Source organism: Podarcis bocagei, assembly GCF_964188305.1.
Source record: "Podarcis bocagei genome assembly, chromosome: 3".
Classification (NCBI taxonomy): Eukaryota; Metazoa; Chordata; class Lepidosauria; order Squamata; family Lacertidae; genus Podarcis; species Podarcis bocagei.
The window spans coordinates 94,182,286-94,197,922 of record NC_138127.1 but is presented as its reverse complement, the minus strand read 5'-3'; the positions used below and the strand labels follow the sequence as shown (position 1 = coordinate 94,197,922).

Genomic DNA, 15,637 nt, shown 5'->3' with positions numbered 1-15,637 from the left:
TGCTATCAATTCCTACCTCCCACCAGCTATTATATGTACACACAGCAAATTGTTTGTTTTTTAAATGTAGCTGAAAATACGTTATAAATGTAACTCTGTCACTTATCTTCCAAGGTTTACATATGTACCTTCTTTATCCTGAACTGACGGCAAATTTTATAATTTTCTTTACAAGTTGGCTCTGCTAATGTCCTGTACTTCTTTCGCCTGAGATTCACATAACTCTCTTTCTCTACGTGAACTGCCTGCAGCTCCTCTTCGTCGTTGTCGTCATCATCCTCTTCAGTCACCAACTCCTTGGTTGCTTAAAAACAGAAAGCATCTTAACAAACACCATTCTGAAACATTAGCTAACCAGTCTTCAGGGGTGGGTTTTTTTTTAAATAACATAACATTTCACTAGATCAGGGAGAAGAAATCTGTGGCCTTCCAGTTGCTGCTGTACTGCAACTCCCATAATCCTCCAACTATTGGCCATGCTGGCAAGGAATGATGGGAGCTGAAGTCTGGAGGACCAGAGCTCCCAACCAGTGCGCTATCCGCATCACAGGGACTGGCATGCACTGGCAACAGAGAGTTCTCCATCACCTGCGGCACTATTCTTTGGGAAATCTCCCATCGTGAATTCTGCCCATGATGCACTGCCCTTGCAAGTGGTCACCACTTACAGTGGTACCTCTGGTTACATACTTAATTCGTTCCGGAGGTCTGTTCTTAACCTGAAACTGTTCTTAACCTGAAGCACCACTTTAGCTAATGGGGCCTCCTGCTGCTGCCACGCCGCGGCGGCGCGATTTCTGTTCTCATCCTAAAGCAAAGTTCTTAACCCGAGGTAATATTTCTGGGTTAGAGGAGTCTGTAACCTGAAACGTATATAACCTGAAGCGTATGTAACCCGAGGTACCACTGTACATGGATTGGGGACAAGGAAACTGACAATACGTTATAAAGGACTCACATGAGGACTTGAACTAAACAATATGATCACTGGGTAGGCCACTCGTCACAGGAGTGCCAATTCTAGATGCTAGAATGAGGTCTTTACTGGCTTAGTATTGAGTTGACCTCTAGAACCTAGAAAGTTGCCTTGGACCATCAAGCCCAGAAGAGGCTACAATAACTGGCAGTAACTTTCCAGGGTTTCAGACAAGAGTCTTTTCCAGCCTTATTGGGAGATGCGAGAGATTAAATCCATGCAAAATATGTTCTTTGCCACTGAGCTACAAGCCTTCACCAAGCAAAATTCCTGACAAGAATAACATTTCACTGTAAGAGACCGATATTCTGTTTTCTCACACTCTCCCCCCTACAACTGTTTACTGCAGCTGTCCAAGTCACTCCCTTCTGAATTCACCTGCATTTCCAAAACATCCTAGTATTGTTTCCTTTTGTTGTAAAAGTTTCCCACAGCAGCATTTCCCCCACCCCCTTTCATTTTGTATCATGCCAACTGTTTTAAAATTTGCTTCACTTGTGCACAGTGTCGTGAGCGAATAGTATAACAGGAAACAGCCAATAATGGACACAATGCAGGCAAATTTAGGCAAATGCTATACAGTAGTTAACAGAGGTATTTTTGAGGTACTGCACAAAATCCTTCTTTTACTCATGGACTTCAAGTGGAGCATAGAATCTTTTTACTGGTTTTAGCTGCTATTTTTTTAACTCGCTGCTTATGTGCTGCTTCATCTATAGTTTTTATGGGCATTTTTCTTTGCTATATTATTATGCTTCAGTATGGATTTATGTTCTGAGCTAAAAATAAACATTCTCTCACTGACACACAAATCTCTGACAAGAATTTTCCATGAAGTTGGAGAGGACAACTCATCTGAAGCAGTCTCCTTCATTAATGTAAATAGAAATATATATATATAGAGAGAGAGTGTTTTATTTTCAATTGGGCTTTTCATCTTACAATATATTCATTTTCAAGGATCCTCACTCCCACTCCAGGCCTTGCAACTTTCTTCATTCACCAATTGACCCATATTTGCTGATTCTTATTTAAACTTGCTATTCTTATTTAAACTTGCTGTTACACTGCGACCTTTACGGGGATATCAGGTTACTGTTTATCTCCCCTATCGTTCAGAAATTTCCAGGTCGATCTGAATCTCAGCGGCTGAAAATCCTACTAGGAGATAAAAACCCAGAAGTAACACTGAAAGTGGCCAAGTTTTCTGCGGCCGCGATCAAGCGGAGGGCATTAGCTGTAAAAAAGTAAAAGATCTGACCCCTGGATAAGCCCCCCCCCCTTTTTTTAAGCCCATACATATACTGTAGTGCATATATGAGTATGTATATGTGTGTGTGTGTATATGTGTATTGTTTTTATGTATAATTTTACAACTTTTAATTGACACCATCACTCCCTTGTAAACTATTGCTGCCTTTTATGTTTTTCTTTTATTCTGGTCTATGACCGTAATAAACTATTCATTCATTCATTCAACTTTCTTCATTCACCAATTGACCCATATTTGCTGATTCTTATTTAAACTTGCTATAAAGGAAAACAATCCTATTTTCACAGCTCTCAATGGTTGTCCCCACCTGTACAGTATTATTGGCCCAGTATACCTGAAAGAGCATCTTCACCCCCATCATTCTGCCCGGACGCTGAGGTCCAGCGCCGAAGGCCTTCTGGCGGTTCCCTCATTGCAAAAAGCAAAGCTACAGGGAACCAGGCAGAGGGTCTTCTTGGTAGTGGCGCCCGCCCTGTGGAACTTAAAGTATTTTAACCTAGTACAGTGGTACCTCGGGTTACATACGCTTCAGGTTACATATGCTTCAGGTTACAGACTCTGCTAACCCAGAAATATTACCTTGGGTTAAGAACTTTGCTTCAGGATGAGAACAGAAATCGTGCTCTGGCGGCGCAGCAGCAGCAGGAGGCCCCATTAACTAAAGTGGTGCTTCAGGTTAAGAACAGTTTCAAGTTAAGAACGGACCTCCAGAACGAATTAAGTACTTAACCCAAGGTACCACTGTATTCTATCCCAATTGGAGAATAATGAAATACTGTAGCTGGTATTTTGTGGTTTCAATTTACATGACATTGAAATCTTTATTGCAATGATTCCACTAACTCAGAGACATAGTTTTAAAGTTTAAAAGGGCTGGTACTGTGATGTTTTTATTTTTGCTATTATTTGTAGTTTTAATAGAATTAAAACAGTCTATTAAAAGATCTGCTTATGTTTAATAACTTCTTAATTCTATTTGTGGTTAATTACTTTTTAATTATTATCTTTTTTTGTAACATAGTTTTTATTCATTTTCACACACCGACTTGTGTGAAATACATGCTGTTCTCTAGAAATATCAATTGGGAGCAGAACCCATACCCTCAAAACTGCATACACAGCCTGTTTTTTAATATGTGTACGAGTTTCAATAAGGACATATGAAGTAGTATATACCTTCTGAAATCCGGGAAGGAACATGAGAGCTGCTAGGAATCTCTTGCTTATGAACACCTGCCACTGTACTTGACGAGGGTGTTGCCAGAGGCAAAGGAGGAGCACTGTATCTGTGAGAAGTCTTACTAAGCAATTTTGTTACTTCAGCTTCATCCTCTAGGCTTGTTATAAAAGCATAAACAACAGGTTCGTTAGACTCCGACGATATTATGGCCTTTTCATAAAGGAATTCAGCAATGTGCAACCGGCAAGCCAATGGCAGCTTCTCATTAGTGGTATAGAATGCCACAAGGGGAGGCTGATAAGGGTATTTGTTATCCTCAGGAAATCTTATTTCAAGTTCATACACAGGAGCATTAACTCTGAGATGAGCATCCTCCTTGATGCTCGGAAGGCCTTTTTGCTTGTTTCGAGAATCATGCCTGAACTTGCATCTCGATCCAAACCTGCAATCTCCTTGGAGGTAGTGTTTACAGATTTCCAGGGAAGCTGGCTTTAGCCCATTACTGGTGTTGCTATTCCCTTCTTTTGGCTTGTTGAGCATCTCTGTCAAGTATGCCAAGTCTAATGCAACAGTCCAGACCCTGTTATTAATTCTTTCCACAAATTTGTCTCCACATATCGAACGGAGGGCAAATGCTTCCTCTTGCCTTTGTTCCAAACAATCTTCCATACTTGTCTGAGCGGCAGTTTCTGTGATCTGCATCCTCTCTCCAAATTTTTCTGAAAAGCACTGCAGGAGTAAGAGCTCCAGGGATGCCCCAATGTTACTATTACAAGATTTCAGCACCGCTTGGCAACGCTCGCTATCAAAGCCGTACCTAGAAAGAAAAGAAATGCATTGTAGGTGCACATACCAGAACGTTTACACAAGAGCAAGCATTCCCACTATGTTTAAAGGATGCTTGCTGTTATCCTGTAGTGTAGCAAGAAGCAGGTGTCTACACTGTGCAGTTTCTGCAACTGGAATAAAATGTACAACTTGTGCTTGTTGTAGAAATTTGCTCTAATGGTATGCCTTACACTGGGATGCAGAAGCTCAGGCCTGGGTTCCAAATGTGGCCATCCAGCCTCCAGTGCTCTTCCCAGGCCTCATCCTTCACTGGCCATGCTTACCACCCACCTTGAGTGCTTTAGCTTGGCTAGAATGTGTTCTTGAATTATGATAATGCTTCTTGCTTGTCTGGATGGGGACATGTAGATGAGGTGTAGAAACCTCCAATGTTTGCATGGCTCTATACACTTTTACTTCTGGCCTCAGTAAACACTGGCCCGTGGGCCCCAGAAGAGTGGCCATGTGGGATTCTGGCCCCTAGGGGGAAAAGGATCCCCATTCCACCTTACATAATGTTACATAACTGCTCTTTCCCGGCTCTATTTGGGAGTGTATTGGGGGTGGAGGGTGCCACTTTGATTCTGTGTTAAATGTCCCATTCCACACTCATTCACGTAATTGCAGCTATGCAGGTTTTTAGCACCCCACCTCCTGACTAATATTTTCCATTTTGTTAGTGAGACAATAATTACCTGGATAGTTTGTGCACAGCAAATGAAGAGACTTCAGTCTCTAGAACATGGCTCACAGGTGGTTGATAAGAAGCATTTGTGCTTTTTTTAGAAATTGATTGCCCATCTGACCAGGCGTGCTCATCCTCCAAGTAATCCAATTCATCACAGTCATCTTCACCTGATACAAGCATCCTGAAAAAAAAGAAAGCCGTATGCTTCTTTTAGAAGCAATAGTCTTAGGGATAAGGCAAACTTCTGGAACTCTCTGCTCAATATAGCTACTTAAGCAACTCAGTTTAGTTATCCAAAACATTCAGAACTAAGCCAGGATCTTTGCACTTCGTCCCCTATTTGTAAATACTTATAAACCACTTAACATTTCAAAAATCTTTAAGCGGTGTATAGTGTGAAAAACGAACATCAAATAAAAAATGCACCCTAAAACCAACAAAACATCAAAAAATACATAAAAGCAAATAAAATAGAAATTCAGAGGATTCAAATATGTACAGCAGCGTCCAATATTATGGGTCAGAGAAAACCTGGGCAAAAAGGTAAGTCTGAATCTAACCCAATATTTATACTACCCTGCTTTTTCAATTTAGCAAACTCACAAGGCACATCATAAAATATAAACAAAACAATAAGTACCACAATGATAAATCATTGCAAAACCTTATAAAAATAAAACTTAGCAGCGTAAAACTCAGCAGCAGCTTTCACTGTTCATTAAGAGCAATGCTAAAAAGATGTGTTTACTCTGTTACTCCAGACTAAGCAAGTAACCATCTGACACGCATCTCTTGGGAGGGAGTTCCATAAGCAATGAGGTCATCATAGTGATGGCCCCATCAACCACCCACCTCAAACAGTAGTCTTCATAGACTCAACAAGGCTGGTTCATGTGAATCAAGCAGTAATTCAGAAATTCAAGTCTCATATTATTATGGCATCCATACTTTACAAGTTTGCTGCAGGAAACACTATGTATACATCACAATTGTGTTTGCCATGTAAACTGTGGAGCCACCCTGAGACTTTGTTTCTTTCTCTAGAAAGGCTGCCCAACCACATCTGTCACAGTCCATTCTGAACTTTGAATAATATGATCTAATGCCTATAAAATCTGAGAATAACTAAAGGGTGTTCATATTCAGTCCTTCAACATGTCATAGTATCTGTTTAATGAAGAAATTATTTATGCTTAGAAAACTGACTCTGAACCAGCAGCCAGCTCTTGTCCTTGCAGCTCACGAAGAAGTTCTTTCACCCTCATCTGATTATCGGAAGTCATGTACAGAGTCTGAAGAGGCATCTTTGTTTTGGGTGCTTGTCTGGTCTGTCCATGTCCTCTGCTACCAGAGCTTGATATATTAAAAACAAAAAACAAAAGAAGCACAATACATTCTAATTTAATCAAGTAATGGGAAAATACATGCACAATGTATGCTGAACATTAGAACAGTTGTATTGGTCATTTTGTCTCCTAACTAGCTAAGAGCACCAAGAAAGTTCCTAAGCAGGTCATGTTGGAAAAACCCCTATTCTGTTGCTAGGAAATTCAAAGGCGGCAATCAAAGTCACCAGAATGTTTGACAAAGCTACGTGCAGGATCTGTGACAAGCCCCATAACGACCACAGTATACCGTATTTTTCGCTCCATAGGACGCACTTTTTCCCTCCTAAAAAGTAAGGGAAAAAGTCTGTGCGTCTTATGGAGCGAATGTGTGTTACCTGGAGCCAAATCGCTGTTGTCCTGTGCTCCCGGGCTGCTCTTTGGGGGTGGGAGGAGGAGCCACGGTACTCTGCCGGCAACCTCTGCTTTCCCCTGAAGTCCCGACAAGGTTTGCAAGCAGCGGGAAGGCTGTGCGCTCCCGGGCTGCTCTTTGGGGGTGGGGGGAGGAGCCACGCGGCTCTGCCGGCAACCTCTGCTTTCCCCTGAAGTCCCGACAAGGTTTGCAAGCAGAGGGAAGATTGTGTGCTGCTGGGGTGCTTTTTGGGGGTGGGGAGCCACACTGCTCTGCCTACAGCCTTTGCTTTCCCCTGAAGTCCCGACAAGGTTTGCAAGGTTTGCAAGCAGAGGGAAGATTGTGTGCTGCTGGGGTGCTTTTTGGGGGTGGGGAGCTACACTGCTCTGCCTACAGCCTTTGCTTTCCCCTGAAGTCCGGATAAGGTTTGCAAGGTTTGCAAGCAGAGGGAAGGCTGTGTGCTCCTGGGGTGGAGGGTGGGGGTGGGGAGCAGCAAATTGCTGTCTCTCAGTGCCTCCTAATTCAACTGCAAAGGATTGACTAACTGGATTCTGAGCTCCATTTGAAGTTTAAAAATAGTAAGTTTGGGGATTTCTTCAAGTAACAGTTTTGGGGAAATAGTCATAAATACATACAAAGCATCTCCACAAACCAGTAATAGTAATTTCAGCTAAAACTGAGCAGGTATCTGGCTCAGGAACAGTTTAAACTGCACAGCTATAACCAGACATCCTGTGTGTGTGTGGACCATGTTCCTAGTAGCTAATCTTTACTGCTGAAAAGAGGCTCTGATATTCCACTCCAACTCTATAATTCATTATACAAATTCTTACAAGTACAGTCCACCTATACTAAACCAAAAACATTGTGTTCTCTTGGTATTGAACGGAAGCTATTTATCTGCCCTCTTTTCCTCCTCTGTTCTTTACTCAGTCACTCCATTTTGAATCTTCCTTTCAAAACAACCATGCCTGTTTTGAGAAAACTTCAGAGATTTAGGAACTGGAGCACAATCATTTGATCTTTAGCTTCACAGTATTTTAATATTCTTTTGGAAGCCGCCCAGAGTGGCTGGGGAGGCCCAGCCAGATGGGCGGGGTATAAATAATAATAATAAATAATAATAATTATTATTATCATCATCTTTTTGCTGTTCCTCCATACTCCAAGCACTTCTCATTTGCACAGCCCTGGTTTCTCTCCCTGACTATTAATATTCTTGATTAATAACAGTAAAATGCTCAAATTTTAGTTTTTGTGACTGTTGCCAATACTGACTTCCCAGTGATGATGAAAACAGCTACATTCTAATGGAATGTCTGTCCTTTTTCCATTCTCTTCATTATATACCGTGGCTCGCTTTAAAGCAGCAAAGTGGACAGGAGCCACACACTTTGCTGTTTTAAATAGTTTAGTACAAAATTTGAGTCAGATTTTTTTTCTTGTTTTCCTGCTCTAAAAACTTGGTGCGTCTTTTGGTCAGGAGCGTCCTATGGAGCGAAAAATACGGTATTTAAACAGACAAGCTGGATTAAAGCAGTTGGGCACAGAAATTGTGGTGCAAAAGCTAGAGTGTGTTTCTGCAGGGTTATTTAGTCATCTTTTAAAAGATCCCGCCCTCCCCCAAAATACATCAGCTTTTCTGTTTGATTAATAAATTCCAGCGTACCTATTATTTTAAATATCCCACTTCACTGATCTGACCTGAATGGGTGCAACCTCTTTCTGTGTCATGCAAAACAAGCAATAAAAGTACTAGCACAACAAACACATACACCTGTCTCTGTGCTAAATAGTTCCCTTTCCCCTGAGATACTTGGTGCTATGGTAGCTAGGGGAAGTAGCCTTCGGTTTCCAATATCTGGCAACCAATATACTGTTTCTCAAAAAATGAGCTGAATTTCCAGCTATTCTCACTAGTAGCCAATGTCAAAAACCCTCCCTCTGTAAAAGGTGGTATGCAAGAGACAGTACATGAGGCTCAAATTTGTGGTTAGTTTCAAACCTCTAATAAAAATACAAATATATCTAATAAGAATACAAGCGTTTTGGATTTAATCACTTATGTCAGGGGTAGTCAACCTTTCTAGAACTACCTAATGCATCTTTCTTGATGGTAAAATTTCCTTATCACCCACCAGTGCTCAATGGAAGGAGGATTCAGTTTGTGAATCCTAAAACGCCCACTAGTGGGTGGTAGCGACCAGGCTGACAACCCCTGACTTAAGTCAAGGCTTTACCATAGGAACACAGGAAGTTGCCTTGTACTGCATAGCCCAGTCTTAATTGCTCTGATTAGCAGTAGTTCTCTGGTGTCTTAGGCAGAAATGGTCTTCCTATCACTTGCAACCTGATCCTATTTAATTGGAGATAGCAGAGATTGAGCCTGGGACCTTCTACATGCAAAGCAAAGCATGTGCTCTGATAAGGAGCTACAGCCCTCCCTGATCTTGCTTCTTCAAACCTTCTTAAAACAATCTTCAAAAAGAAGTTTTTAAAAAACAATCTAAACTCCAAAATGTAAGATTCCATCAAATTCACTTAGCTGACCTGGCTACATCTTTTGGTCCACTGAAAACACAGAAATCACCACCATCATCATCATCAACACAGAAATCATCACCATCGTCCCAAATTTTCTCCGAGCCTTTTTTGCTGCCACTGGCTTGGCATTTGTTAGAAGGTCTACCACAGCTACTGCTGCCGCCACCTCTGCCTCGTCCTCTTCTCGCTCCCCTTCCGCCCCCTCTGTTTGGTTTTCCTCTTCTCTTCCCTGAGGAGCTCATTTTCTCCTTTCTGTAGGAAAAGAAAAATGAAAGTACATGATCAGCAGTGAGAAATACCAACCAGGATCACCATGCAGACTAGCAGGAAAGATGGCAATTATTACTTCTGTTTATGTAGCTCTGGCATACAGCGTCAATCATCAAACATCCCTGTCCCACAACCCACAGGTAGTAAGTTCCATTATTTTCAACGGGATTCACTCCCTAATAATTTCACATAGTATTTCAACCTTCAAAAGTTATAATCAAGACAACACACAAATCTATTACACTTTAAAGATCAATTGAATGTACCATGGACTCTACCACTCACCTATTATTAATTTAGAATTTTTTGATTAAAATTATTTTAAAACTACTCTACATCATTAAAGATACCAAGGCAAAACACAAAGAATAAAGCAATCAAATCAAACACAGTACAGTTGAGAATTTGAAAACCTTAATCCACGGAGAATAATTGGCTTTAAATCAGCCAGGCAAAAATACAGACTTTGACTTGGTACCAAAATAACTGTAAACTAGGCACCAGACACACTCCTAAAGATAAGGACACAGACAGGACAACCCCACAAGAGAGGATTCTGTCCTGTTTCCACATAGTACATTTCCAGACGCAAACAAAATTTCTACGGGAAAGGGCTATATAACTCAGTGGCATAAGCTCTATTTTGTGTACAAAAGGTCCTGGGTCTAGTTCAGGCATAGGCAAACTCGGCCCTCCAGATGTTTTGGGACTACAATTCCCATCACCCCTGACCACTGATCCTGTTAGCTTGGGATGATGGGAGTAGTAGTCCCAAAACATCTGGAGTGCCCAGTTTGCTTATGTCTGGTCTAGTCCATACTGGCACCTCCAGGGAGGGCTGGGAGCAGCTCTCTTCCCAAAACCCTGGTGAGCTGCTGCCAGTCAGTGTAGACAATACTGAGCTAGGTGCTAGGTGCACCAATGGAATCGCAGAATGGGAAAATACCCCAACGGTCATCTAGCCCAACCCACTGCAGTGCAGGAATGTTGCCCAACGTGGGGACTCAAACCAACAACGCTGAGATTGAGTCTCATGCTCTTCCAACTGATGAAAGCCACTTCCTGTGCTAAGCCTCCTCAATAAAGATCATATAATAATAAATAATATTTTTTTATTTATACCCCGCCCATCTGGCTGGGTTTCCCCAGCCACTCTGGGCGGCTTCCAACAGAACACTAAAATACAGTGGTACCTCAGGTTAAGTACTTAATTTGTTCCATGAGGTCCGTTCTTAACCTGAAACTGTTCTTAACCTGAAGCACTATTTCTGGGTTAGCGGAGTCTGTAAACTGAAGCGTATGTAACCCGAGGTACCACTGTACAATAATCGTAAGACACGGGCAAGCTGGTACAGTGCAAGGGGGCACGTGCGCTTTCCGGGGTACAGAGCAATTTGGACCCTAAATAAAGATGTAAAGGTAAGCACTCCTAATACCCCACCTCGCCCCACTGACCCAGCCAGCCCTCCCTCCCACCGATACTGCCTCTTTCCAAGGGCACCTGAAGCTCAGCAGCTCCTCCCGGTTCCTTTCACGCAGCGCCTGGAAACACCCCGCAATTGAACGAGCCCCAACTAAGCCAACAACAAGAGGCTTATAGACCTTTGAGGGAGCCCGAGGGTCATCTAGTCCAACCCCCCTAAATAAATAAATAAAGTGCAGTAATAATAGTAATAGCAATAATAATAATAATAGCAACCAGCTTCCCCCTCTCGCCGGTTCTTCCCTTTCCAGTCACCTGCCACAGACGCCGCTCGCGCCTCAGCCCAATCGCCTCCCTGAACAGTCAACGGCCACCCGGAAGTGAAAAGGGCGAGGCTCCTCCCACTTCCGGCGGCGGAGAGAGCGAGGGCGAGTACCCGGTCACCATGGCAACCGCGGGCGCGTCTCCTTTCGAGCCATGGCGAAATGGGGGTTGCTACGCAGGTCGATCGTAGGCGACCGAGGTATTTTGCCTCTCCGCTATCCCTCTGAGGAAGCAGCCGCAAGATAATCTGCCGGTTTCAGCCTCCTGCGCCACCCGCAGTCACAATGCCTTGGGGATGCGGCTCCCCCCCATCTCCCGCCGCATCGCCCTTATTCGTTTTACCGGCTCACAGCCGCGGGTCCTAACCGCGTCTGCTCAGAAACGAGCAGCCCCTTTTCGTAGAGTCGAGAGTCGTCAGGTTGGAAGGGACCCCGAGAATCGTCTAGTCCAGGGTTTCCCAAACTTGACTCCTCCCCAGCCCAGCTGCTTTTGGACTACAATTCCCATCATCCCTGTCCACTGGTCCTGCTAGGTAGGGGTGATAGGAGTTGTAGTCCAAAAAAACCCAGGAGCCCTTGAATGGTTACATGAACGCCGCTTTTAACAAAGAATCAGTAAAAAGAGTGGTTTTTTCTCTCTGCAGATGCTGAAGTTTACAAAATATCGTTTGTATTTCCCAATGGAGATAAGTATGGTAAAAAAAAAATTGTCAGATATTATAATTATAGTTTTTTAAAAAAATAAAAAAGTGTAACTGTTTTAGCTTTTTATCTGATATTTTTCAAAATGAAACAAACGATAATGGAATGTTAATAATAATAATAATGGAAGGCAATGAAGGGCTTATTAAAGCAAGGTAGTGAGTTATGATAAGTGGAAAGCTTCCTCCATTTACCCTCTTTCCAAACCTCTTCCCAAATTCCAGCAATATGTCTCCTCATAACTAAGATATGATTGAGAGGTAGATAGCTATTATTGAAATCAGCTGATTTTCCACCTCCTAGTAAGCATGCATAAAATCTGATGGCTGGATGTGCTGCTTTTTTATTTTTAACTTCACACAGAGCTTTCTAGTCCATCCTGATTCCAGCACTGGGATGGGGGATAGCTGGAAACACTTTTACTTCACAGTATGAGATAAAGCTGTGGGGTCTGGAAGTTACTTCCAGTGGCATATTCTGAAGGATTCTGGAAAAGGTTAAACTACTCTAGTTATTAATTAAAATCTAGTCTAATGCTTGTTGGATTTCCCCCACCTACTTTTTATTTTGCTTAGAGGGTGACTGTACAAGAACAATTGAGGGAGTCCTTGAGAGGAGTGGACATGGAGTTCATACTACACCAGATGGAATTATTTACCAAGGAAACTGGAAGAATGATAAGGTATCTGCAAATATCAAAACAATTAATTTTAAGCTCCTTGCTTAAAGAAACTTGAATCAATAAAATTATGTCAGAGTCTAACATTTTTGTTCCAATTGAGTTATTAAATATATGTTAAAGACAAAATACATTGCTTACATTAATTAAGGGCATGCTTGGGCTTAGCTGTTTTATTCTTCAGAGTAATGCATTAATAGCACAATCTCAACATAAATTCACTTTACTTTGTGGAGCTTTGCTCCTAGATAAACGTCTGTGCATGGCTACTCAAGACTAAGGCCCAGTGGGACTTACTCCCAAGTAAACATGTAGAAGATTGACATTTCAATGGTTATTTGAATTCTTATGCAATGCTCCTGTGAGTTACTGTGATAGCAATAGTGGCAAACTCTTGCGTGGAGTTTGGTTTTGACCTGACAGCCTGTAAAGTTTATTTTTCTCTCTTTTCTTGTTTTGGAAATGACAGTGAAGAAATAAATCCTGGGTTGTATTCAATGGTGGCTTTGCCTTAGCAGAAAGCACTTCAACTTGCATATGTTGGGACATCTGATTTTTGCCGATCCTACTCCCTTACTTTCTGCAGCGCTTAGTGACATGTCCTATTCTGTTCTGGGGGTGTCCTCCAATCCTCGGGAGCAGCTTTGAGGAGGTAACTTAAGTAAAATCAGGCTCTTTCCGCTGCAGCAGAACCACCATTAGATACAACCACTGTCTGGTACTGTATGCAACAGGCCATTGGCAAAAAAATCAAAACCTTTAAAAATGAGGCATTTAATGATTAGGGAAATAGTATTTAAATTTTGTCAGTATTATGAATGTTGCGCTCGTAAGGTTTGTAAAGCCAATGTTTAAAGATTAATCATTTCTGTTAACATAGGTGACACATCTAAATTGAGGGGAAATAAAAGATGGAGTCACCTTTCTAGGAACGGATATTAATTTGTCAATTCCACTTCCTGTTAAATCAGATGAATGGTTTCGGAAGGCTGGAACATCCTTCAGGTGCAGTTTATGAAGGCGAGTTCTATAACAACATGTTTCATGGAACAGGAACATACATATTTACCAATGGAGCCAAGTACACTGGACAGTTCTGTGAAAACAAGTAAGCTGAAAGGGACATAACCACAAGTTTGTTGCCTTGATGTGGAATATATTCACCCTTAATCAGTATACAGGCTTTGCACTTAAAGTGAACCTTAGTTTTCTTCTTCCTACCCATGTAGGTTAGGGTGATCGCTCTCCAAATACATATTTTGACTGGATCCAACCTGCGATTAGAAAGGCACATGATGCAGCAAACTTGCTGAAACTAACAAAATGTGGTTATTCCACTGTGGTTCTATGAGAGAGTTGTTGGAATATTCTAGAAGAAACTTGTAAATGGCCTTGAACAAGTTTATAAGCAACAGAAAATTTCCCCAGCAACAGGTGTCCTTCATCAGGGCATGTGATTAATGAATATGTGAATGAGTCAGTATTATGTCAGTATTATGTTGGCTAAAAGGAGAAAAAGATTGTTTCTTTATTTGTTTTTTACTTCATTAATGACCAATGTAAAGTTTTGTAAATAATAAAGACTCCAAGAAACAGGACCAAATGGTGTTTATTCCTATAATGGGAATTTCACTAAGAGATAGCTGGAATGCTGCTGCTGTAAAGAAGTAGGAAAACTTTTCTGTAAAAAGAATTCTGCTGCAGAAATAATGAAAACCCAAGAGTAGATGCTCACACATCAACAGGAATAAATAATATAAATTTAAAAATTGAAATTAAAAGTACAAATTACTTAGCAGGATCAATATGGTAGTACAATTTCTGTTACACAAAACTAGCAACTCCAAAGCTTCTAACAGGCATCTCTCTTATGAGGTACTTTCTGTTTCACTGCCTAATTCGGCACTACCACCACTAAGAATTAGACATCTGAAAGTGCTGCTGTACATCATTAGCCATACTTCTGTGACTGCAGCCTTCATTTTTAAATGCTGTTTTTGTTCTGTTCCAGGCTGCAAGGGAACGGAGAATTTAAAGACACACAGGGCCTGGAATGGGATGGCACATTTCATTACACAGCAGCACCAGGGCTGAAGCTAAAGTTGGAAATGTAGGATAATTTGTACTGGAAGAAAGGCAGTAAACAGTTGTTATCCAGGCTGTTTCACAATAAATAATCTATTAGTTCATTGATAAGAAAATATTGTTCTTAAATAGAGGTGAGCAAATAAAGCAAGCATTAGACTTAATTTTTGGTTTGTTTGAGTTTTGTTTTGTTGTTTGGCTTGATTTCCCCCTTCATTTTACTGTAACTGCAAATGTTACAATCATCCTAATAAAAGATTTATCAATAAAAAGTTGTGAAGAATTTTTAACACCCTTTTCCAATACTGAAATTACGAAGAGACCAAGATTAGAATTTTAACTTTGAGAGGGAAAGCATGGAAACCAAGATAGAATGTAATTGGTCCCTTCCAGCTCTATAATTCTATTATTCTATGAGTCAATAAAATATATGTTTACACTTTGTGTGTATTAGATGTATGTAATGAACAGGAACAGAATGCCTCTGTTTGTTTGGCACAATGTTCCCAATGTCAGATGCGTTCACTTCTCCATAAAATATATCCCAGACCTTCATTACACATTGAGTCTTTGCTAAGGGTTCATTAGTATGCCATTTACTAGCAAGATCTTCCCAGGGAGCCATTAACAAATATATAAAGTGCTTGGTATCGCCACTTGAGTTGCGAGTTTCTCAAAACAATTCAATAAAATTACTAATGGAACTGAAGAGACAACCTTTTCAAATGTCCTTGATTATAGTCTGAACAAGCTTTCAAAAAAATCTTTATTTCTTTACCATTTCACCATAAGTAGAATTGATTCCTCCCTACGTGCAGATTTTCCAGCATTCATCACCTGCTGGCTGCTTTCAACTCTTGCTCTCTGTTAGTGCAGATCCATTGAAAAACCAAATGCTTCTCCACTGGCCCTTATGGATTTCTTTCCCA

General features: G+C 41.2%; 2 protein-coding genes across 3 annotated transcripts in view; one reads left to right on the top strand and one right to left on the bottom strand.

The window, feature by feature from the left end:
• DHX57 (DExH-box helicase 57) overlaps window positions 1-11,372 on the bottom strand; it is a 35,602-nt gene extending 24,230 nt beyond the window's left edge. The window contains exons 1-6 of one of the 2 annotated variants that reach the window (XM_081188407.1): window positions 11,235-11,372; window positions 9,233-9,478; window positions 6,152-6,298; window positions 4,953-5,126; window positions 3,426-4,246; window positions 129-304 (exon numbers count right to left, since the gene is read on the bottom strand). In XM_081188407.1, the coding sequence (XP_081044533.1) occupies window positions 129-304; window positions 3,426-4,246; window positions 4,953-5,126; window positions 6,152-6,298; window positions 9,233-9,468 (1,554 nt within the window). In that variant the 5' untranslated portion in view covers window positions 9,469-9,478; window positions 11,235-11,372. Of the gene's footprint in view, window positions 1-128; window positions 305-3,425; window positions 4,247-4,952; window positions 5,127-6,151; window positions 6,299-9,232; window positions 9,479-11,195 lie in introns of both variants that reach the window. The other variant, XM_081188408.1, reaches the window with a different exon arrangement.
• Window positions 11,319-14,872, top strand: MORN2 (MORN repeat containing 2). The gene is made up of 5 exons (XM_081188884.1): window positions 11,319-11,442; window positions 11,887-11,937; window positions 12,520-12,626; window positions 13,595-13,731; window positions 14,635-14,872. Exons 1-5 carry the CDS (start codon window positions 11,397-11,399, stop codon window positions 14,735-14,737), a joined length of 444 nt encoding a protein of 147 aa, XP_081045010.1. The 5' UTR covers window positions 11,319-11,396; the 3' UTR covers window positions 14,738-14,872.
• Window positions 14,873-15,637: the final 765 nt, after the last annotated feature.